Source organism: Pan troglodytes, chromosome 3 (assembly GCF_028858775.2).
Source record: "Pan troglodytes isolate AG18354 chromosome 3, NHGRI_mPanTro3-v2.0_pri, whole genome shotgun sequence".
In the NCBI taxonomy this organism is placed as follows: Eukaryota; Metazoa; Chordata; class Mammalia; order Primates; family Hominidae; genus Pan; species Pan troglodytes.
In genome coordinates this window covers 110191286-110215956 of record NC_072401.2, presented here as the reverse complement: position 1 = coordinate 110215956, position 24671 = coordinate 110191286, and the positions used below count along the sequence as shown (strand labels likewise).

General features: G+C 41.0%; 1 protein-coding gene across 7 annotated transcripts; it reads left to right on the top strand.

Moving 5' to 3' along the window:
* Positions 1-20685, top strand: ETNPPL (ethanolamine-phosphate phospho-lyase). 7 transcript variants are annotated; one of them, XM_001137764.6, is made up of 13 exons: positions 4-218; positions 2759-2877; positions 3157-3316; positions 6564-6638; positions 8350-8440; positions 10019-10135; positions 12007-12089; positions 13562-13787; positions 14865-15019; positions 16044-16133; positions 16366-16496; positions 19022-19089; positions 20272-20685. In XM_001137764.6, exons 1-13 carry the CDS (start codon positions 163-165, stop codon positions 20398-20400), a joined length of 1500 nt encoding a protein of 499 aa, XP_001137764.1. In that variant the 5' UTR covers positions 4-162; the 3' UTR covers positions 20401-20685. The 7 variants fall into 7 exon arrangements, with proteins under 7 accessions (XP_009446395.1, XP_009446396.1, XP_001137764.1 ...); XM_009448122.5 differs by having other exon boundaries at positions 4-868; XM_009448120.5 differs by lacking the exon at positions 6564-6638 and having other exon boundaries at positions 1-218.
* Positions 20686-24671: the final 3986 nt, after the last annotated feature.

The window sequence follows — 24671 nt, the reverse complement described above, 5'->3', positions numbered from 1 at the left end:
GATGCCACCAGTGACCTCCGACGCCCCAGGCAAGAGAACGCCACGAGGGATAACGGGAGGAAGGCCGGCCGGGGCCGTCAAGGCAGTCCCAGGCTCGCGTAGGAGGCGCGCAGACCAGACAGGGGCATCTTGCAACTTCGCAGCGCCCTGCACCCCGCCACTATGTGCGAGCTGTACAGTAAGCGGGACACTCTGGCGCTGAGGAAGAAGCACATCGGGTAAGGGCACCCTGGCCCGGAAGAAAGTGCAGAGAGGGGGCAATAACGAGCGCAGAAGGTGGAGAGAGAAAGCCGGCTAGGGAACAAGCGATGCGTTGCAGCCGCACTCCGTGCCCGCCGCGCCTGTGCACGCGCCCCGCGCGCCTCCACCTGCAGGGGCCGCGCGGGCTCCCAGAAACGCTCCTGGAACCTGGAACGCTGGGCTTCCTGCCCGCTCGAAAGTCCCCGGCTCGCTCTGCAGCCGGCGGACTAGCGGGGGCTGCCGGCCGGCTAGAGGGGTTGGTGGATGACGGCCAGTAGCCCTAGCAGACACCATTCCAGGGATGGGAGATGGGTGGAAGAAGGATAGCGCTCCGCCACCCCCACACAACTCGAAAGTTTTTGGAAACTGTGAACTGAGAAATATTTTTTCATGATGGCTCCGCAAACAAACCAATTCTGACAATTTTTACTTAAAGTGAGCTTTGTCTTCTTGCATGCTTGGTTAAGCGATGAAGGGTTTATCTAGCCAATAGAAAAGCTTGAAACCACCTTCTGTTAGAAAAGCAGAGACTTTATTTAGATCCCTCTTACCCAACTTGGTCTCCCAAGCTGTGTTCTCCCCAGCCTGCTTGTCTTGCCCCCGTCACAAACGACTTAGTAATATAATGGTGAGTATATAAGACCGACAGGGGCTCTGGCCCTCGTTGGGTGTCATATTCCCTGTGTGACCTCTGTCAAATTACTCTAATTGTCTCTTCTATGAAAGTAGGAATAACATTCTACTTCACAGGAGCAAGAAGATGAGATTAATATGTTAGTGTTTTGTGCGTGGTTTTTAAAAAGATACGTGTAAATATAAATGATGATTAATGACCCCGAATACTGTAAAGTCAACTGTCTGCAATATTCACTTGAAATGAACGACTGCAGCCGGGCCAGTGGGCATGAGAGAGCACTTGGGGTTACAAGGAAGAAAACAATCCGCATTCTCTTCGGAGGAATGCTGGACAGTTTCTCAGACTGAAGCTCCTCACCCCAACTGGAGGGGTTTCTGGGTGGTTTGGAAGACTAGTTCCATCTCTCTCAGCCGCGAAGTGGGATCAAAATAATCCAGTTCTTTCCCCATTAATCAATCACTACCCTACTTTTTCTAATCACTCACTGCGTTAGTTTTCAATCTTAGTTAGATTCCGGTAAATGCCTAATGGTTTCTGACATGAGCAGAACAAATTTTCTAAAAGCACGAGTGTAGCCATGGGCTGACTGGAAAAAGGAGAATTTTACCTGAAGTCTGACGGGCAAGGTGGAAAGTGTATTAAAAAGGCAATGTGAAGTCTGCAGCTTTCAGCTCACATCCTTAACAAAGTTTTTTTTTGGATTTTAGCTTGTAGGTATAAACTAACAGCTGAGTTTGAACCAATAAGAAATTCTTATAAAATACTATTTTCATTTCAGCTGATGATGCTTAAAAAAATCAATATATAACACAACCTTATGCAATTTTAAAATTTGAGGTTACCTACTGTTTGTAATAATCAAAATTCCTTCTAAACAGTTACATATCAATTTAGTATATTTCTACTACTAGAACTACCTCCAATGTGTGTGAGGGTTTTTTTGTATGTATGCAAAATCACCAAAATAAATAAATATATTTAACTTTAGTTCTTAAATGTTCATAAAGCCAAGATTAGAAGCCTTTGTGAAATTTCTATGTGCTAAAATGTATAATCCAGCCATTCATCCAAATAAAAGTATGGATGACCTTATTATGCTCAAAAAAACATATTAAATGCTTAGAAGAATAATTGAATTTCACTATTTAATAATGGAAAATCCATTTGATACAGGACAAGTACCACTCAAAATACATGAAAATGAAAATAATCTATAAAACTTCCTGCGTAGTATTTAACTCTAGGTTATTTGCATTTAGCTTTCAGTGCTATTCATGTCTTTATACATTAGATTGAAGGGGAAACAGAGATGTCTACCTTGGGCTACAGCACCACACAGCCTACTTGCAAATTCTGGTTTTCTCATTTACTGTCTGTGTAACCTTAAACCAGTTTCTTAATTTCTCTGTGCCTTGGCCTCCTCATCTATAAGAGTGAGAAAGATAATAACCTCTCTTTCATAGGATTGTTGACAGGATTAAATAATATTTACAAAATATATAACAGCTTCTGACACATTAAGCCCCCCAAAAACACTTGGTTATTTTTTTTCTGATAGAACAAAATTTCTCAAAGGAAAATTAGTTATTGGTCTGTGTGATTAGAACCATCAGAGAGTGGATTCCTGTGCCTCTAATAAATTGTCAAATCATGGCATATTTAATATAACAAGCATAAGGAATGTGAACAATGTCATGAATGGGGGATTAACATAAAAGTTTCCAGGTTTACATGAAATGAAAAGAAATGTATGTCATCCAGGTTGTGTTTTCCCTTTCCTTTATGTAACTGTACTTTTCCACTGATGGGGACCTTCATTGAGAAGGAAAAATACTGAGAGTAGTCCTACCAGACCAAAGTGTTTCCTTTGATTATTTCTAGGCCCTCATGCAAAGTTTTCTTTGCGTCGGATCCCATCAAAATAGTGAGAGCCCAGAGGCAGTACATGTTTGATGAGAACGGTGAACAGTACTTGGACTGCATCAACAATGTTGCCCATGGTAAATGTCCTGTCCTTGCAGTGCTTTGGAGGAAATGTTCATGGAGTAAAGCTGACTTGGAACACTTAATCTTTGTCTGGGGAATTGCAGTGGCTGCAGTTCCTTTGCTGAGTGGGCCAGTAGTCCTAGTGGGGAAAATCGCAGCAAAATATGGAAGAGAAAGGAACTCAACTTTTGTTTGTTTGTTTGTTTGCTTGCTTGCTTGCTTCATAATTCCTCTTATTCCCAGGCACTTAGAATTCTAACTTATTTCTTGGGCTTTTGTTTCATAAATTTTAGTGGGACACTGTCACCCAGGAGTGGTCAAAGCTGCCCTGAAACAGATGGAACTGCTAAATACAAATTCTCGATTCCTCCACGACAACATTGTTGAGTATGCCAAACGCCTTTCAGCAACTCTGCCGGAGAAACTCTCTGTTTGTTATTTTACAAATTCAGGGTATGTTTCATGGTTTCCCACCCCTCCCCATTCCCACTAAACTTTGTCTACTCTTGCACACAAATCTTTCCTTTTGATTCATGGTGGAGCTTGTCCAAAAGGGTTTGCTGAGTTTCTTGCCATTCACTAAGTGATCACACATTAGGGACCTAGCCAGCCTTTCTGGTTCTCCCACTTTATTCTACGACTGTGAATCTAACTGATCAAATGATGCTCACCTCCTCAGGCAGTGCAATAAGTAGCTGAAGGATTGATAGGCCAAGATATTCTTTCAATGAGTGTATGAGGAACTTTAGCCAAGAAATAACTCTAGTAAACAAGCTAAAACTTTTTTTTTTTTTTTTTTTTTTTTTTTGAGATGGAGCCTTGCTCTATCGCCCAGGCTGGAGTGCAGTGGTGTGATCTCAGCTTACTGCAAGCTCCGCTTCCCAGGTTCACGCTATTCTCCTGCCTCAGGCTCCCAAGTAGCTGGGATTACAGGCACCCGCCACAACGCCCAGCTAATTTTTTGTGATCCACCCACCTCAGCCTCCCAAAGTGCTGGGATTACAGGCATGAGCCACTGCACCTGGCAACAAGCTAGACTTTTTAAAGATTTTTGATTGTTGAAAATTGAGCATATTTCCCCAATACAAACACAAGAAAAGAAAAAAGAAGGAAACTCAAATAGATACATTTCAACTTTCATTTATTTATTTTTTTTTTTTGAGATGGCATTTCGCTCTTGTTCCCCAGGCTGGAGTGTAATGGCACTATCTCTGGTCACTGCAACCTCTACCTCCCGGGTTTGAGTGATTCTCCTGCCTCAGCCTCCTGAGTAGCTGGGATTTACAGGCATGCACCACCACACCCAGCTAATTTTGTATTCTAGTAGAGATGGAGTTTCTCCATGTTGGTCAGGATGGTCTCAAACTCCCGACCTCAGGTGATCCACCCGCCTCGGCCTCCCAGTGCTGGGATTGCAAGCATGAGCAACCGTGCCCAGCCAGAAGGAGCCCCAAGAGATGCGGGCTGGTCTGGAAGGCCATGCACAGGGCCACCAGCAGCGCCTCGGGGTCAGCGTGGGGACCCTGGGGCCAGCACCAACACCCACAGGCTGGCCATCTCCATGCAGGCACCTCGGGCTGCCTCAACTTTTTAACTTAGTTTTTTGTTTTGTTTTGTTTGATTTTTAGTGACAGTGTCTCATTATGTTGCCCAGGCTGCTCTTGAACTCCTGAACTCAAGCAATCTGCCCACCTCAGCCTTCCAAAGTGCAGGGATTACAGGTGTGAGCCACCGTGCCTGGCCCCAACTTTTAAATTCTGTAAATTCAAATCATTATATATCCATTCTATAGACTATTATGCAGATATTTAGAAGTATGTTTTTGCAAACGCATGTCTAAATATGTGCTTAAAGTGCAATATTATATTGGGGAAAGCTTTATAGATATATAGTAGAAACTCCCATTTTAAAAACGAAATATGGTTCGGCGTGGTGGCTCATGCCTGTAATCCCAGCACTTTGGGAGGCCAAGGAGGGTGGATCACGAGGTCAAGAGATCAAGACCATCCTGGCCAACATGGTGAAACCCTGTCTCTACTAAAAATACAAAAATTAGCTGCACGTGATGGTGTGTGCCTGTAGTCCCAGCTACTTGGGAGGCTGAGGCAGGAGAATTGCAGTCAGGTTGCAGTGAGCCGAGATCACACCATTGCACTCCAGCCTGGCGACAGAGTGAGACTCCGTCAAAAAAAAAGAAATATATATGAAAATTAACTATTAGACATTCCGTGAATATTTGATTATATGACTCTCTGTGATTCACTTTCCATTAAGATATTTTAAAACCAATTTATGTCCAGCGTGGTGGTCACACTACTGTGCCTGGCTCGGCTTCCCAAAGTGTTGGGGTTACAGGGTGAGCCCCTGTAACCCATAGGAGTTACATAGCCCGCTATGCCTGGGCTAATTTTTGTATTTTTCATGGAGATGGGGTTTCACCATGTTGCCCAGACTGGTCTCAAACTCATGGGCTCAAGCAATCTGCCCGCCTCAGCCTCCCAAAGTGCTGGGATTACAGACATGAGTCACTGCACCCAGCCAAGACTAATATTCTATTTTTTTAATTTAAAAAATTACTTTATTATTTTTAGAGACAAGGTATTGCTAGATTGGTCAGGTTGGTCTTGAACTCCTGACCTCAAGAAATCTTCCCGCCTTGGCCTACCAAATTGCTAAGATTACAGGCGTGAGCCACCGCCACCATGTCTGGCCAACAAAATACTCTTAAAAGTAAAAAAGTCTTCAGTCTGAATCCTGCTCTACCTCATATTAGCTATGAGACCTTATTCTGATTACTTTACCTCTCTGAGGCTGTTTTATCCATATAAAGGAGATGGCAATACTTGTAATGCTGTTATGAGAAAAAATACAAGTAAAATCCTCAGCATGATGTTTAGCAGATAGTAAACATTCCACTTATTATTATTTTCTTCCTTTTTTTGGGTAGTATATTTAGATTGAAATATATAGGAAAAAATTTGATACTCATTTTATAGAGAAGGAAGATAGTCAAATGTTGGGTAAATATGACATAGGGTTGGCAGCCAAGCTAATGGGCCCTCAGTCTCCCATTCCTCCTGTGGAGATCAGATTTAATGAAGGCTTCTTCATGTCCTCAGTCACTATGTGGCTGAACTAGACTAAAGTCTGGAATGGGCAGCATATCCTTAATTTTTATTGGGTTTCTTCTATATGTCTCATTCTTTACTGAAAACATCTAAGGAACCTTATATTAGAAGGGTAAAGTGGGCAGGCAAGATAGAGGAAGGAGAGGATTTCAACTTATTATTTTATAAGTTTCTGAATAAATGTAATCTTACAACTTTTGTAATTAACATCCTAAATGTTTTTTGTTGTTGTTGTTCTGGAGATGGAGTCTCAGTCTGTTACCCAGGCTGGAGTGCAGTGGGGCAATCTCCACTCACTGCAATCTCCACCTCCCAGGTTGAAGCAATTCTCTTGCCTCGGCCTCCCAAGTAGCTGAGACTATAGGCGCACGCTGCTGCGCCTGGCTAATTTTTTGTATTTTAGTAGAGACGGGTTGCCTAATCTGGTCTCTACCTTCTGAGCTCAGGCAATCGGCCCTCCTTGGCCTCCCAAAGAGCTAGGATTACAGGCGTGAGCTACCGTGCCTGGCACATCCTAAATGTTTTAAAAAGAGACTGTCACAGTGTCCTCTCTCTCTATGTTATCTTAATAGATCCGAAGCCAACGACTTAGCCTTACGCCTGGCTCGGCAGTTCAGAGGCCACCAGGATGTGATCACTCTTGACCAGTAAGTCTTGGACACAAGATTTTTAAGCAAGAAGCTTCTTCAGAGACAAAATTGTATTGATCCTATCCCTACTAATACCATGAACGCATGTGAAAGAGGACAGATATATGGAGCAATGTTTTAATGTTTTTAAAAATTATGTATTAAGCTATCAAGGCCAGCTTAAATCCAGAGGGATACTTAATTCCTTCTAAGTACCAGGAAGTAGGAGAGGCTCTCTTGGTTACTGTGGGGGATGTAGCTTCATGGAGTTTGCATGAATCATGGATTACTTTTCACACATTATTCATTGAGCCACTATTAACATGTAAGTAATTAAATTGTTTTCCAAATAAGAATACAATTAATTTCAAAAAAAGTTCAAGCATTCACTTCACTATTGTGATTATTCGCAGTCACTAATTTTAAAGATAACAATTTACAGCAAATTTTAAAGAAAACCGGCAGCCAGGTAAAATTTAAAACTTTTTCATTAGCCTGTAATTATTAACAGTCACTATCTAATCTTACCTGTCAAACATGAATTTATTACATTTTAAACCAGAAATCTGGCAACTTCCATCTTTATTAGAGTTTGTTTGTTTGTTTGTCTGTTTGTTTTGAGACGGAGTCTCGCTCTGTCATCCAGGCTGGAGTGCAGTGGCGCGATCTCCACTCATTGCAACCTCCGCCTCCTGGGTTCAAGCAATTCTCCTGCCTCAGCCTCTGGAATTAGCTGGTATTATAGGTGCCCGCTGCCATGCCCAACTAACTTTTTTTGTATTTTTAGTAGAGACAGGTTTTCACCATGTTGGCCAGGCTGGTTTCAAACTCCTGACCTTAAGTGATCCACCCGCCTCAGCCCCCCAAAGTGCTAGGATTACAGGCGTGAGCCACCGAGGCTAGCCTACGGATATTTTTTCTTTTAAATTTTTGTCTACTCCTCCACCCCACTCACTAACTTCAGATGTAGAGGGTGAAGTTAAATATGCACCTCATTTCATGCCCTTCCCAATTGCTTTTGGGAACTTATTCATAAATTCTTTGCCAAGGCTGATGTCCAGAATGGTATTTCCTGGGGTTTCTTCTAGGATTTTTACAGTTTTATGTCTTAAATTTAAGTCTTTAATCCATGTTGAGTTAATTCTTGTATATGATAAAAGGCAGGAGTCTAGTTTCATTCTTCTGCATATGGCTAGCCTCAATCTTAGTTCTTAAAAAGATCTCCTTTTCCTTCTCAAGTAATATTTGCCTAATATTTGCAAGTGGACATGCTTTAGAAATCATCCTGAACAGAAACAGATGCCCATTCTATGATATAAAGTTGTTTTTAAATTTACTAGAATGTAACACATATTCTTTTAACACATTTAAAGAATACATACACGTAAAGTATTGCATGAGGATATAGAAAACAATTTTTCACATTTAGACAATCTAATTTAGCAATATAATCCAAATACATCAGTTTTTCCCAACTAAAAATAAATTGTCAATGAGGACACATGCTTGGCTTTCTATGAGTTTTATTACATGTAAAAGAAGAATTGGACACATTAAGGGCCAGTCTTGCCATGAAAAATTAGATCCCATATAGTCAAATCTGGCACCAGTGTTGAGATTCTCCCTGGATGGATGCATACGGATGAAATGCAACACTGGTTTTCATATACTTGAAAACATCTCTCTTGGAATTATTTTGATTACTGTTTTTTTTTCTTTCTCTCTTCAGTGCTTACCATGGTCACCTATCATCCTTAATTGAGATTAGCCCATATAAGTTTCAGAAAGGAAAAGATGTCAAAAAAGAATTTGTACATGTGGTAAGTGTCTTAAAATCCTAAATCAGAATGTTTGTATTGGAGGAATGCTTAATGATAATCCAGCCAATGCTTTCATCTAGATGAACCATGAAAGAGAAACTAAAATCAAGAGCAGTTATGTGGCTTGCTAAGGTCAAAGGGCTAAATAATGACAGAATGTTATTTAAAATTTATTTATCTATTTAAAATACATTGATGAGTATTACAATAGGCAAATTAGTTTAGTAGTTGTTCAGAGCTATCATTTTATTTTTCTTGCTCCTTAATCTTCAGTTACATTTTCTATCACAAATGCCAACTCAAAATTCAGAGTTGAACTAAGTGTGTTTTTAAATTGCTCTTGGCCGGGCACAGTGGCTCATGCCTGTAGTTCTAGGGCTTTGGGAGGCCGAGGTGGGCGGATCACTGGAGGTCAGGAATTCAAGACCAGCCTGGACAACATGGCGAAATCCTGTCTCTACTTAAAAAAAGTACAAAAATTAGCCAGGTGTGGTGGCAGGTGCCTGCAGTCCCAGCAACTTGGGAGGCTGAGACAGGAGAATCGCTTGAACCTGGGAGGTGGAGGTTGCAGTGAGCCAAGATCGTGCCACTGCACTCCAGCCTGGGTGACAGAGTGAGACTCCATCTCAAAAAAAAAAAAGAAAGAAAAGAAAAAAGTAAATTGCTCTGTATAATAATGCTAAATTATTATATAGCTTTATTAAGTAAAATAAAGAAACCAACCAAGTTGTTGAAAAGGTGAAATTTATTTGGTGTGTTTGTCTTAACTGAGGAACAGTATAATTTCTTTTTTCTTTTCTTTTTATTTATTTATTTATTTATTTATTTATTTATTTATTTATTTATTTGAGACGGAGTCTCATTTTGCTACCTAGGCTGGAGTGCAGTGGCACGATCTTGGCTCACTGAAACCTCCGCTTACAGTGTTCAAGCGATTCTTCAGCCTCAGCCTCCCGAGCAGCTGGGATTACAGGCATACACTACCAAGCCCTGCTCATTTTTGTATTTTTTGTAGAGACAGGGTTTCATCATGTAGGCCAGGCTGGTCTCAAACTCCTGACCTTAAGAGACCTGCACACCTCAGCCTCCCAAAGTGCTGGGATTACAGACGTGAGCCACCGCGCCTGGCCAAATTTCTTGAGAATCATCAATATTTTCAAGATTTTAAGATCTGGAGTGAGTGCTAACACACTCTAGTTTTCTGAATGATTACGATTTGTAATATAGTTGATCGGTGTTGGCTCATTTTAAATACAGACTAGTTAATACAGTTTCCATTCACTGACATTTTAAAATACTATCATCACATTTGTTGATTTGAATGTTCTATTTATGTGAGGAGGGATATAGTCTTGATTTATAACAGTCTGGAAGCAAATCCAAACTTCTGTTCACAATTCAAAGATGTCAGTTCTTCACAGAATTTAGAAATGTTAAGGGAAAAAAAGAACAAAAAAAACCAAAGTATCTTAAGTTCACATGATCACCATTCTAACATGTTCTTGTGGGGAAATGCCTTTTTTTTAAGGTTTGTCGAAAAGGCAAATTACAAGCAACTGCATTATTTGACGTTTTCAGGCACCAACTCCAGATACTTACAGAGGAAAATATAGAGAAGACCATGCAGACCCAGCCAGTGCTTATGCAGATGAAGTGAAGAAAATCATTGAAGATGCTCATAACAGTGGAAGGAAGGTTTGTATTTATAGCTTTGGAAACATCTCAACATCTTTTATAAAAGGGATTAAAACTGTTGGGATTTACTGAAGAGATGGAAAAGGATTATATCTAATGTCCCTTTCTGTTCTTCTCTAGTTACGTTTTCACTTGATTCAAATTTCAAAAATGCGTTATTACAATCATGCCTCTAAGACTGTCTACTTGTATTTATCCTGGAAATACAACCATTATCTGGTTCCAGAACTGATTGCCTAATTCTGACCTTTTCAGTGGTATGCAGGGTCTAGTCTAGAGGGGTAGGGGTCATTATATGGTGAAGGGAAGAGAAGAGACAAAGTAGCCCTGGGACCTGAGGACCAATGCAGATTTCCAGACCCACAAGGGAGCCTTGGTGCTTCCCTTGAACTTCGACCTTCTTGAAGCCATGGAGCCTGGGGCTGGTTTGCACCTGGGTAAGCCAAGGCAGAAAATGTTCTTCCGATGTGGGCCTGGACTTCTAAGACAGAAACAAAATCCTTGAGAGCAGGAAAAAAGTGTTTTCACTTTCTTGGTCTTCACCCTACTGTCTTCAGCTTAATGTTCAATTCTCAGCCCATCTGTAGGTTACTTATGTGGATTTTAATGCAACCTGACAGTACTTTGCCTTAAAATTGGCTTATGGCATAGACTTGGCTATTTTAAAAAAAACCTTAACTGAAATAAAAATGAGGCCTTTTCTTTTTCTAATTAACTCAAATATTTTTGTCTTCATGACTAGAGAGCCATTCACATTTCTTAACTGCTTCTTCTTTTTTTCCCCCAACCCATTTGTTTTTATCTTCTTATGTGAAACATCTGTGCAGGTAGACCTAAAGCTCTACGTGTTGTGGGAAGCTTCATACTCTTCCTCTTCAAATGTGGTCTGTACCTGTTTAAACAAATGGCAAACAACACTTTTAGGAAAAAATTTACATTAACAAGATCTTACGGACTCTTTGCTGCTAAAAGAGGGTTTGAATAATTTTTTGAGAACATTAGCATTCAACATTTATTGGATTGTTGCTATCATATTAGCAGTGCTGAAAGCAATGAACAAATATAAGATCAGTGCTTCAGAATATGAGATGTGCTTGCAAAGTCATGGAATTGTACAGCAAAAAGCTTGAGTCCAACAGCCTCATTTTACAACTAAGAAACCAAATATCTAAAAAGTGAAGGATTTAACCCAAGGTCATACAATTACTAAGGGGTAGTCTGAACTAGAACCTGGGTTCTCTTGATTTCTTATCTCACATTCTTTGTGCTTTCTCTTCAACATTATCTATTTCCTACTTCTCTTTTCTTAGTCTCTAGAATGATTCATCTGTAGTTCCTATTGTTAACTGCCCACTGTTGAGTTAAGCGTGGTTTAGGGCAAAACCTAGAAATACGGCACAGGAACTACAGTGTGTGGCCACAAACCACCCTGCCATTTTCATGGTGCAAATTCCAGCCTCAAGCAGCCCTGCTTCACCAAGCTTAAGAAACAGGCATCACGACAATGCCTTTGGACCTAGGTAACTTTTTACAGGTTCATAACCAAAGACTAATAAAAATAGCAGTCTATTCAGTTCATCCTAATGAAACTGCTGCATGTAATGATGGAGAAATGGAAGTTGCCCTCTCATCTCCTCTATTTCTCATGGTAGCTTTATTGGTACCCTAGATTTTCAGAAGTTAATGCTTTAAATCAATTGCTTTTCCTGCATAGACACCTTTTCCTTTTTCTTTAATCAAATGGCTAATTTGCCACTTGCTACAGGTCTATTCCTAGCCATTTTAAAAATAACCTGCTCTATAAGATATACTCTTTTTAGGGGGGTTGTAGGGGGACCTAATGGACTTTGACACCATCTTCTCTTGTATAGATTGCTGCCTTTATTGCTGAATCCATGCAGAGTTGTGGCGGACAAATAATTCCTCCAGCAGGCTACTTCCAGAAAGTGGCAGAGTATGTACTTGACTTGGGCCTCCTTGGTCAAACTGAGAGCACTGTGACAATTCTGTAGGGCCATACTAGTTGCTAAGATATTAAAATAATTCCTGATTAGCTGGTAAATAGCCACACCTGAGTGCCTGCCAACCCAGGACTCCTGGATGCTCTCTCAGCCTTCCCCAAGATCCAGCAAGTACAAGGTTTACACATGGTCCAACAGCGGGGGTTCAGAACTCTGCTCCAGCCTCCAGCCTGCATCCTCTCTGATTGGCTAGTGCCAAATCTGTATTAGTCAGGGTTCTCTAGAGGGACCGAACTAATAGGATATGTGTGTGTGTATATATATATCATATACATATATATATCATATATATCTATATGATATATCACATATCATATATATCGTATATATATCACATATCATACACACACACACACACACACACACACACGGCGGTATTAAGTATTAACTTACATGATCACAAGGTCCCACAATAGGCTGTCTGCAAGCTGAGGAGAAAGGACAACCAGTTTAAGTCCCAAAGCTGAAGAACCTGGAGTCTGATGTTTGAGGGCAGGAAGCATCCAGCATGGGAGAAAGATGTAGGCTGGGAGGCTAGGCCAGTCTCTCCTCTTCACATTTTTCTGCCTGCTTTCTATTCGCTGGCAGCTGATTAGATTGTGCCCACCAGATTAAGCATGGATCTGCTTTCCCCAGCCCACTGACTCAAATGTTAATCTCTTTTGGGAACACCCTCACAGACATACCCAGGAACCCAGGATTAATACTTTGTGTCCTTCAATTCAATCAAGTTGACACTCAGTATTAACCATTACGCAAGGCTTCCCAATTAGTAAATATTTGAAGACTAACCCTGTTAACAACTACTTGTTTGATTCTTTCTCTTCCCACTTAAAAGGTAATATGGTAATAGGACTGGGTGCTGTGGCTCATGCCTATAATCCCAGCACTTTGGGAGGCCAAAGCAGAAGGATCACCTGAGGCCAGGAATTCAATACCAGCTGGGCAACATAGCAAGACCCCCTCTCTACAAAACCTTTTTAAAAATATTATCTGGGCATGGTGGCACACGTTTGTAGTTCCAGCTACTCGGGAGGCTGAGGTGGGAGGATGGCTTGAGCCCAGGAGTTTGAGGTTACAGGGAGTTTGATCATACCACTGCACTCCAGCCTGGGCAACAGAGTGAGACCCCGTCTCCTAAAAAAAAAATACTGCAATATACCTTACTTTAAGTAGCACAAACCCAACTGGTATGGAATATATCTAATCTAAAAATTACGTGATTATATTGTAAAGTCAATGACATTTATGTGGGGTTTAGAGTACCGAAATGTTTTTTAAGAAAAATTAAGGCTTCAGGTTAACAACTTTTTTTTTTTTTTTGTCTTCAATAATTTGCATCTTTGTGGGTGGGTTTGGGGATCTCAGTGACCTGAAGGCATTAGACTGCCGCTTTGCTTTTCAGATATGTACATGGTGCAGGGGGTGTGTTTATAGCTGATGAAGTTCAAGTGGGCTTTGGCAGAGTTGGGAAACATTTCTGGAGCTTCCAGATGTATGGTGAAGACTTTGTTCCAGACATCGTCACAATGGGAAAACCGATGGGCAATGGCCACCCGGTGGCATGTGTGGTAACAACCAAAGAAATTGCAGAAGCCTTCAGCAGCTCTGGGATGGAATATTTTAATACGGTACATTTTGGTCTCCAACTTCAATGCTAAGAAGGAAAAATAATGCATGTTCTTATATTTTTTGCCAATGTAGTAAAGAATAAAGCTCAGTATTGCCGGCTAACCACCCAGAACTCTGGCCAAAGTTTTTCTTATTTTAATAAAACATCTTAAATACTTACATATATATATAAAATTATACTTTAAGTTCTGGGATACATGAGTAGAATGTGCAGGTTTGTTACATAGGTACACATGTGCCATGGTGGTTTGCTGCACCTGTCAACCCGTCATCTAGATTTTAAGTCCCACATGCATTAGATATGGCCAAACTTTTATCTAACCAGATTTTATTCTGTCTGACAAAATGCTCCTTGTATTTCTGCTTGTGTATCTTTACCCATCCTAAAACAGTCTTATTAATTTTTCCAATGATAGATGGTTGCCCTGCTAAATTCTACAGGTTATGATATTTTCATTTCTTTGTTTCATATCATACTTAAGTTTCCAAAACACTTTTAAAGTATTTTTATGACTCAGTACTGTAAATGTTATACAGCTGTCATAAGAGATACTAAATTTTTATCTTTGGGATATTATATTTTTTTGACTTATCCCCATAAGCTTTAAGCTTGGAAAAATTATTGTAGTTTGTTCAGTATATATAATATGACTTGTTACAGCTAAAAGTAAGATTCAAATCTGAGGACATAAATTGCTTGGGGAAAATGTCATTGCTTAGCTACTTTTACTCAGCTCTTCAAGGGCAGAAACCCCTATTTCCCTCACTGGGCAACACTATGAAATCCTGAACTCCCAACATAATGTCTGCTTTTGTTTGGATGAGCAAATAAAATCACTGGTAGTCCTTCATACCAGTTATGCAGCTTGGATAATATAATTTAGAATGAATTTTCACTCAATCCTGAATAAATAGAATCATGCTCTATTCTAAATATGAGAAACTAATATTATAAGAGAACATTTTATTCAAATTACATCTTCACTTATGTATGTATGAGCCAAATTTCTCATGGATGAGGGAATACCACTCATTCAACTGGTATATTTTCTCATTTGTCTTTTTTTTTTTTACAGTATGGAGGAAATCCAGTATCTTGTGCTGTTGGTTTGGCTGTCCTGGATATAATTGAAAATGAAGACCTTCAAGGAAATGCCAAGAGAGTAGGGAATTATCTCACTGAGTTACTGAAAAAACAGAAGGCTAAACACACTTTGATAGGAGATATTAGGTATGTTCATTATGAAGTTGTCATGTAGTTACTCATTTTTTTCAAAATAATAATAGTTTATAGGCTGGGCAACATGGTGAAACCCCGTCTCTATTAAAACTACAAAAAATTAGCCAGGTGTGGTGGCACACACCAATAGTCCCAGCTACTTGGGAGGCTGAGGCATGAGAATCACTTGAGCCTGGGAGGCAGAGGTTGCAGTGAGCCGAGATTGTGCCGCTGCATTCCAGCCTGGGTGATAGGGTGAAATCCTGTCTCTAACAATAATAATAATAGCTTATATTTTATCTTGTAAGTTTATAATAAAGTACATAAAACTAAATCTGGAAAACACCAAAAAACAGAGATAGCAAAAATTATTCTTATTCCAGAATCCAGATATCACCACTGTTAACATTTGGGTGGGGCCGGATGTGGTGGTTCACATCTGTAATCCCAGCACCTTGGGAGGCAGAGGCAGGAATATTGCTTGAGCCCAGGAGTTTGAGACCAGCCTGGGCAACATAACAAGAAACCTTGTTTCTATAAAATAAATAAATAAACCAACAACAACAAAAAACATTTGGGTATATGTCTTTCCTGGCTTTTATACTTTTTTAATAAAGTTAGGATAATGTCAGCACCCAAAAGATGAAAAGAAGGAACTTAATGTAGCTCTAAATAATTTATTGAAAATTATTTAAAATGCTATTCTGAAAAGCTGGATATTTTTCATATATATGTATGAAATACTGACATATATATATATATAATGTTAACATTTATCATCATTAACATCCTGAGAAACTAAATAGCATGAAAGGGTTGTTTTTAAGCCATTTTCTTTTATAATTGAGAAAAGAAAACTGGATGACAAAAACTAATTTATTTCCAAAAGTAGAAACAACTGTGAACATAGATTGGTATCTTGATTTAGTTAGAATTAAACTTGGAAATTAAATGGAAGTTTGGTGATAGTGTTAACTTTTTGTGACAGTGAAGAGTTGGACAGATTGTGGGTCAAGTTTTTCTTCACCTCTCGCAGGGGCATTGGCCTATTTATTGGAATTGATTTAGTGAAGGACCATCTGAAAAGGACCCCTGCCACAGCTGAAGCTCAGCACATCATCTACAAGTAATTCACCCCCACACCCACCTGTTTGTTATCTTGGCTGCAGGATGCCTACCCACTTGAAAGCTTGCTTGACTTCCTCCCATCCCTCTGAAAAAGGAAAGTTTAAATACATCCTATTTATAATGTGGGCTTCTTAAATGCAGAATACTTAAACTGCTCTATGTTCACATAATTCTTCAGTAATCGTAGTTATCCTTTGCATACACTCACATGTATTTCCTACACAAATTAGGATGAAAGAAAAACGAGTGCTTCTCAGTGCCGATGGACCTCATAGAAATGTACTTAAAATAAAACCACCTATGTGCTTCACTGAAGAAGATGCAAAGTTCATGGTGGACCAACTTGATAGGATTCTAACAGGTGGGTCCATGGATCTTTAAGATGTCTTCTTGTTCCCTCTCCCAAACCCACCCCTCAAACCCTGGTCTAGTCATAATGAGCATATGCATCTTGTTATTCATGATGGAAGTGAGGCAGGGCAGAAATAAATGTGTAACTTTCCATTTAGGACTAGAAAAAGATAGCTGAAAAGTAACTACATGGACTCTTAAATTGAAATTTTCAGTTTGTATTCATATAACTCCAAATATAAGTTTTTGCTGAAAGAACATAGTTTTGTCATTTATTTTTACTTTAGACTAACATATTTAAAAGTGCATGTCTGCATTGTGCCATGCACCACAAATACTACAGTATATAGTATTTCAGCATTGTGTGATTAATACATGAAACATTTCTAATAAAAAAATTATATAGGCTACAGTGTGACAGTTCTTTGCTATATGCTGAATCGCTTAACTTTGCGTGGTTTTTTTTTTTTGAGACGGAGTCTCACTCTGTCATCCAGGCTGGAGTGTAGTGCTGTGATCTCGGCTCACTGCAGCCTCCGCCTCCCAGGTTTCAGCGATTCTCCTGCCTCAGCCTCCCAGGTATCCGGGATTACAGGCACCCGCCACCATGCCGGGCTAATTTCTGCATTTTTAGTAGAGATGGGGTTTCACTATGTTGGCCAGGCTGGTATCGAATTCCTGACCTCAGGTGATCCACCCACCTCGACCTCCCAAAGTGCTAGGATTATAGACGTAAGTCACCGCATCCAGCCTAACTTTGCATTTTTAACTTTTATTTTTTAATTTTTATTTATTTATTTATTTTCTGAGACAGAGCCTTGCTGTGTCACCCAGGCTGGAGTGCAGTGGTGGGATCTCGGCTCACTGCAACCTCCGCCTCCCAGATTCAAGCAATTCTCCTGTCTCAGCCACCTGAGTAGCTGGGACTACAGGAGCATGCCACCACACCCAGCTAATGTTTGTATTTTTAGTGGAGACAGGTTTCACCATGTGGGCCAGGCTGGTCTCGAACTCCTGACCTCGTGATCTGCTCACCTCAGCCTCCCAAAGTGCTGAGATTACATGCATGAGCCACTGCACCCGGCCTTAATTTTTATTTTTTTCTTTTGCTTTTTTCTTTAAAAATATTTAAAATATTGAAATATCTTTTACTATTTAACTTTTGAGGACTTTTGTTATTCAGAATTATAGTCTATCATAAAAATATATCTCGTTTACCTATATTATGCAACTAGGTTAATTTATTTTTTTGTTATGAACATACATTGGATTAGAAAGTAAATTAGCACTGTAAAACCATGTTGAAGAGCATAAAGCATGATAAAAATGATAGATATTGTCGTTTTTGCTTTAGTTATATTTTTACAATTCAGGCCAGCATGGCAGCACATGCCTATAATATCCCAGAGGCCAAGGTAAGCAAATTGCTTGACTTGAGATCAGGATAGCTCAGGAGCTGGAGACTAGCCTGGGCAACACGGTGAAAGGTTGTCTCTACAAAAAATAAAATACAAAAATTAGCCGGACATGGTGGTGCGTGCGCCTGTAGTTCCAACTACTTGGGACTTGGCTGAGGTGGGAGTATTACTTGAGACTGCAAGGCAGAGGTTGCAGTGAGCCGCGCCACTACACTTCAGCCTGGGTGACAGAGTAAGACCCTGTCTCCAAAAAAAAAAAAATTTCAACTTCTCTACTTGCTTCTCAGCCTTTTGGGGTTAGGATGAAGCCAAGAAGCTAGGAATCAATATAGCATACAAAATAGATATGAATAGTGAATGTTTGGAAACTTGAGAGTCCACATAAGTTATTAATAATAGGGTCACTGTCTTTGGACTCAGAGAGCATGCTCACACCCAGACCTGGCAAGCATTCCTCACAAGCAGATGTGTCCTTTGATCCCATAGGGCAGGGTAGAGGAGAGAGTGTGGCTTGTGGCTTGGGGCAATCTGTCACTCTATGTCTGCATCAACTCAGAGCTTGAGTGTTATTAATAGTGGGCCAGAAGAATTTCCTTTGAATAAAGTGAATGAGGAGTAGGTAAAATAGGCTTAGTGCCACTTATAAATGATAATGATAAAATACTACAAAAGAATCTTAAAGTAATTTTAATAGTGATTTTTTTTTTCTTTTTGAGACAGAGTCTCACTCTGTCGCCCAGGCTGGAGTGCAGTGGCGTGATCTCGGCTCGCTGCAACTTCTGTGTCCCAGGTTCAAGTGATTCTTCTGCCTCAGCCTTCCGAGTAGCTGGGACTACAGGCGTGTGCCACCACATCCGGCTAATTTTTGTATTTTTAGTAAAGACGGGGTTTCACCATATTGGCCAGGCTGGTCTCAAACTCCTGACCTTGTGATCCGCCCTCTTCGGCCTCCCGAAGTGCTGGGATGACAGGCATGAGCCACAGCGCCCGGCCCATTCTTTTAACACATAACATTTCCTTCCATTCTTCATTAAAGGTATTGCTAAGATACCAAAAAGTTTTTTTCTTAAGGTTTTTATGTTATTTTGTCTTCTCCATAATACCTTCCTTGATTTAGTTTTGGAAGAAGCCATGGGAACCAAAACCGAAAGTGTGACCTTGGAGAATACTCCATGCAAAACAAAGGTAAGGGTTGGCTACTTTATTTTTAGGGGGAATGTTTAAAATTTGGGGAATGTTTAAAAAAGGAATACAAATTTTCAAAAAATTGTGCAGTGACCATTAGAACAATACCAGCCTGTATTAGGTTGGCTTATTGTTGCAATTTTGAGTGCACAATTAAATTTCCACAGCAAGTGTCACATCATTTGACACATCAAAAGCCGAAGAACCATTCTTACAGGATCATTCCCATTCCAAAAACAGCCTCGTGGGCCTGCAAAGAGGGCCTATAAAATATATAGAGAGAGAATTAAAACGGCCTAACCTCCTTCCTGCTTTTCCTGAGGGCTGCCTGACACTGCCTCCGATTCTCACACACTGACTTTACAATCAGCAGAAGCATTAGTAGGGAGGTTCTGAAGTGCCAGAGTTTGGTTCTAAAACGAACTAAAGCGTAAGCTTCGAATGGCAGTGGGGCCTGGGAACTGTCTGGCATTGCCTGGCCTAGTTTCTGCATTTGATGTGCTTCCAGCAGAGGGCCTTGCCATTCTCTCCTGAGCTGCCCAGGGTGTGAGAAAGAGCACCCTGGGCTGGGAAACAGAAAGGCAAAAACTTGAGAGGCTTTGTTGCATAATTTGTTATTTGTTTATGAGTTCGATGCATAAAGGAACACTCAGTGCCTCGAGCCCGCCTGCGCATCCAGTGGAGTCAGCAAAGTCTTTTTTCATGATTAAAATCATCAGGCTGTTTGAATGAGAGCAAGTGATTCGCTAACAGCATGGCTTCTGTTTCGTCTAACAACACAAACCAATTATAGGAATCAATTATTCTTTGATGTCAAGAATAGTTTATCAAGTCTAAGACAGAATCACAGCTGTAACCACTGGCTCCCCAAGCATTAAAAAGAGTCCTGCAAATGAAACAAAACAAAACAAAAGAAGTGTTCAGCACAAGAAATCCCACTTTAGGGTTAGCAAAGTTGGCACACATTTTATGAAAAGTTGACTCGGAGTCCCGGATTTTCTGTTGACATTACATTTCAAATGTCTATTGAAGATACTGAGGAGAGGGTTAGAAAGGAGCAAGCAGTGTTGTTTTGTTTGGTTTTTCTGTGTCCTTTGTTTGTGTGTGGGCTTGTTAAGTCAGTCCTGTGGAGGCTGGATTAGAGGTGGATGCCCACTGGAGCTTTGTGTGCCTGTCTTGCAGATGCTGAAAGAAGCCCACATAGAACTGCTTAGGGACAGCACCACTGACTCCAAAGAAAATCCCAGCAGAAAGAGAAATGGAATGTGCACGGATACACATTCACTGCTCAGTAAGAGGCTCAAGACATGACTGATTTGCATTTTAAAGCAAGATGCGATGTCCAGAGTTACAGAGAATTAGTAGATGTGTCTCATCGGTTAATAGCTCTATTATACCTCTAAAGGTGGAATTGTCAGTTTAGATTCATAAATGAAAAGGTAAATGAGTAATCAGAATAAACCAAGTGATAATCAAACCATGTCAAGATTATTAGTTCAGACTCTAGCCTGTTAATTTTCTTATTTGATTTCTGAAGCTACCTGATTTATTCTATTAAATGTAAGCTTGCAAACTCAAAATAAATTGGCAGATTTACCTCTCATGTTTTAATGTGTCAAATTAGAGAGCAAAGTATAACAGGTGCCTTCACTTTTGAGACTTAGTGCCTTAAAATATGTATTCTATAGTGATTTCATATATAAAAGTGTATTTATTGACTGTAATAAAATAAAATATGATGTAAACAAAAAAAATTACTAGAAAAGTGTTTACCTACCCTTTGCAGGGAATATTAAGGGTTGGGATGGTAAAAGCAAAGTCATTCAGAAAAAAATCACAAACAGCAAATATTAAAAAGTGATAGAATAATTCAGGCCTCTAGCAAGGAACTTGGTTAATCACCATCCCGTGGGGATTGAGAAGGGAACAAGGAATATACACAGAAATACACGCATAAAGACGTTTCTGGAACAGCAGCAGTAGCTGAAGCAGGGCATTCAGAGTCAGGAGACTTCTGCTTTGTCTATTCACGGATTGTATCACCCAAACCAAGTCATTTACCTGTCAGGTAAGAAATTATCTTTTGAGACAGGGTAGTTGCCCAGGTTGGAGTGCAGTGGCACTATCCTGGCTCACTGCAGCCTCGACCTCCCAAGCTGAAGCAATCCTTCCACCTCAGCCTCCTGAGTAGCTGGGATTGCAGGTGCACACCACTGCACCTGGCTAATTTTTGTATTTTCTGTAAAGACAGGGTTTCATCATGTTGCCCAGGAGGCTGGTCTTGAACTCCTGGGCTCAGGCAATCCGTCCGCCTCAGCCTCCTAGTGCTGGGATTACAGGCATGAGCCACTGCACCTGGCCAAGAAATCTTCTTTTAACCAATCATCTTCCTCTTACCATCGAGTTTATCATCACTTATGCCCACCCCCTGCATGTACTCAAGCAGGAGCACATGAGTGCACGTGCACGCGTGCGCGCGCGCGCACACACACACACACACACAATCTCTAGCCCGGCACTGGCAAAAGGAAGTTGGAGGAAAGTAGGACATCAAGGATCCCTTAGTTACATGATGCTGTCATGAGAGGTTCATTCGGAGGCTAATAGACCGAACTGGAAGAAATTTGAATTTCAGTGTTGATTTTTCTCATTATCTCTCTATTGCCTTTCTAATAATTATTAAACTTTGTGATTTATTTTTATTTTATTTTATTTTTGAGACGGAGTCTCGCTCTGTTGCCCAGGCTGGAGTGTGGTGGCACAATCTCGGCTCACTGCAACCTGTGCCTCCCAGGTTCAAGGGATTTTCCTGCCTCAGCCTCCCAAGTAGCTGGGATTACAGGCACGCGCTACCATGCCTGGCTAACTTTTGTATTTTTAGTAGAGATGGGGGTTTCACCATGTTGGCCAGGCTGGTCTCATACTCCTGACCTCATGTGATCCACCTGCCTCAGCCTCCCAAAGTGCTAGGATTACAGGCGTGAGCCACCATGCCCAGCCTGTGTTTTATGTTTTATTCCATAAAGAAAAGATAATAATTTTGCTACAGCTGTTTAATGATAGCTAAGGGGGAGGTTGAGAGGAAAATTCATTGTAAAAAGCTTCCTTCCTGAGTTCATCATAAAAATGCAGGGTCTTATTGTTAAACACTTTTTGCTCCTAAAACTACACTTGTGACTCTGGATCCCGGTTGGATAATGCTGAGGTTGGTTGCCAGGAACTGGTGAGGAGGAGATGGAAGAGAGGTCTCTATGGTTTGCTTCCAGGGAGCAAGAGCATTTTGAGATAATCACACCTTTCACAGATTGACACTCCTGTGAGCATATTTTGTTAGCATGCTCAGAGAGTGCCCACCGCCTCTTATCGGAGTTGTTATTATATGCAAGAGAGAGGGAGGAAGGAGAAAGCCTCATACCTGTGTTATGAGTTCTCCAAGTAGAAAATAATTGAAAACTAAGGCTTTACTTTTTGACATACTCCACTCTTCTTTATTACCTATAATTTAGGTTTTTATAACAAGGAAGGAAGATATAGAAAGAAATGACTCCTTCCTGAATACAACAGACATACCACTTGTGAGTGAGGTTTCAGGTAGCTGCCTCGTTTCCATGGTGTCAAAATCAAGGCTGTGTCAGCGTGGTCCTCTCGGACCCCAGACATGCAAATAATCCCAGGGCCACAACTGGACTCATCATGTCCCTTGTCCATGATTGAAATTCCACTCACCCTCAGCTAACAGTTCTGCTCATCTGGACATGCACCAATCTTCATTCCTAAGGAGTCTGAGCCCTGGTGACCATGCCCTTCTTGGGCCAGGGCTGCTATATTTGTCCATTCACAGCTACAATTAGACAAGAGGCACCAAGGACACCAAAAATATGTCCTCTGGGTTCCACACATATCCTTCCTGCCCCTACTGTGGAACAGCAGCACTACCTACCTGCTGATCATGGTCAATTAACCCTGCCAACACAGGGGCTCCTGCTGCTCCCTAGACATAAGGAGTCAAAGGTGCTCAGGTGTCAGTCCTAGCTTATAGTTTAACAATACCCTTGCTTTTTCCTTTGGCAAAAGTGCACCCCCTTACCGGACCAGGGCCTCCAACCCCCCCAAAGTTGCAGGGATGAAGAGAATAAAATTCTCCAGTGAGTCACTGAAGGTAAGTGGGGCCACTGCCAGATTTTGCCTCTTGGATCCAGGATCATATTGGAGACCCAGTGACACATGGAAATCTCTGATTCAGTGCAGCTACTGCATCCTGAAGGATGGCACCCCATGCTTGCAGACAATTGCCCCTGAGCTGGTGCCTCAACTGCACCTCCAGTAGTATACTTCAATTCTACCAACCTGGCTGCCTCTGGAGGGTGAGAGTGTAATACAACCAGTCAATCTCATGGGCACGGGCCCACTCCTGCACATCTTCACTATTGCTCTTTGGACAATCTGATTTATGGGATTCTGTGCCTGTGCATCAGGCACTCTGTTCCTGTGGGAACAAATCTCTGGCTCCTCCAGGATGAAAGGGGCTCAATAAAGTCAACTTGCCACCGAGTGGCTGATCGGTTTCCTCAAGGAATAGTGTCATATTGGAGGCTCAGTGTTGTTCTCTGCTGTGAGTAGATTAGCTATGCCAGGGGCCAATATTTAAAACTGTCTTGGTAAGTGGGAGTCCATGCTGTTGTTCCTTGCATGGCCTCTATCTCTGCCACTGTGTCCACTTTGTTCATGAGTCCATTGTGCCTGTTGTGGGGTGGCTGGTGACAAAAACTGGCTAATGTCAACCAGTCAAGTCATTTTGCCTACTTTGTTGTTCAGTCTCTCTTCCGGGGTGGACACTTCTTAATGGACATTACATGTGATACAAAAATAACAAGTAGTATTTACTCCCTATACCGATTTATATGCCTCTATCCCATATCTCCTTTGTCTCAGGTATTCTAGTACATTCAGAGTCCTGGCTAGCTAGCCAGGCCATTCACCACTGCTCATAACTCCATATATATATGCACCTTACTCCTCCTTCCACACAAGGTGGATGACCAAGTGTGCTACTCAAAGTGCTGCCAATGGGAAGATTTTTCATTGCTGCTCTTTCAAGGCCACCACTGAGTGTGGCTAGAAAGCAGCCACCATCTATTTTACCAAAATGGAAGGACTCTGCATCTTCATAGGGTTTATCTCCCACCCTCTCCAGCATGCTTGTTTTACCCAGGCCTCCAGTGTACTGGGTCATACTGAGGAGCACCTCTTACTCCTCCTGCTGAGTCAGCATGATGTCATCAGCATAATGGATCACTGTGATACTCTGCAGGATGCTCAGATAGTTTGAATCTGTTCAGATTGTTATGACAGAGGGCAGGAGAATTAGCATAGCTCTAAGACAAAAGTGTAAATAATATTGTCCATTCCATAGGAATGCAAATTATTTCTGATTTTCTTTTGTGATTAGCTTAAAAATAAGTAAATTCCCCCCATTTAACAGCCATATATCGTGTAGGTGAGGTCTTACTAATTTGCCCTGGCAACAATACTGCGCCTGGCACTGCAGCTGTAATTGGGGCTACTGCTTGGCTGAATTTGCA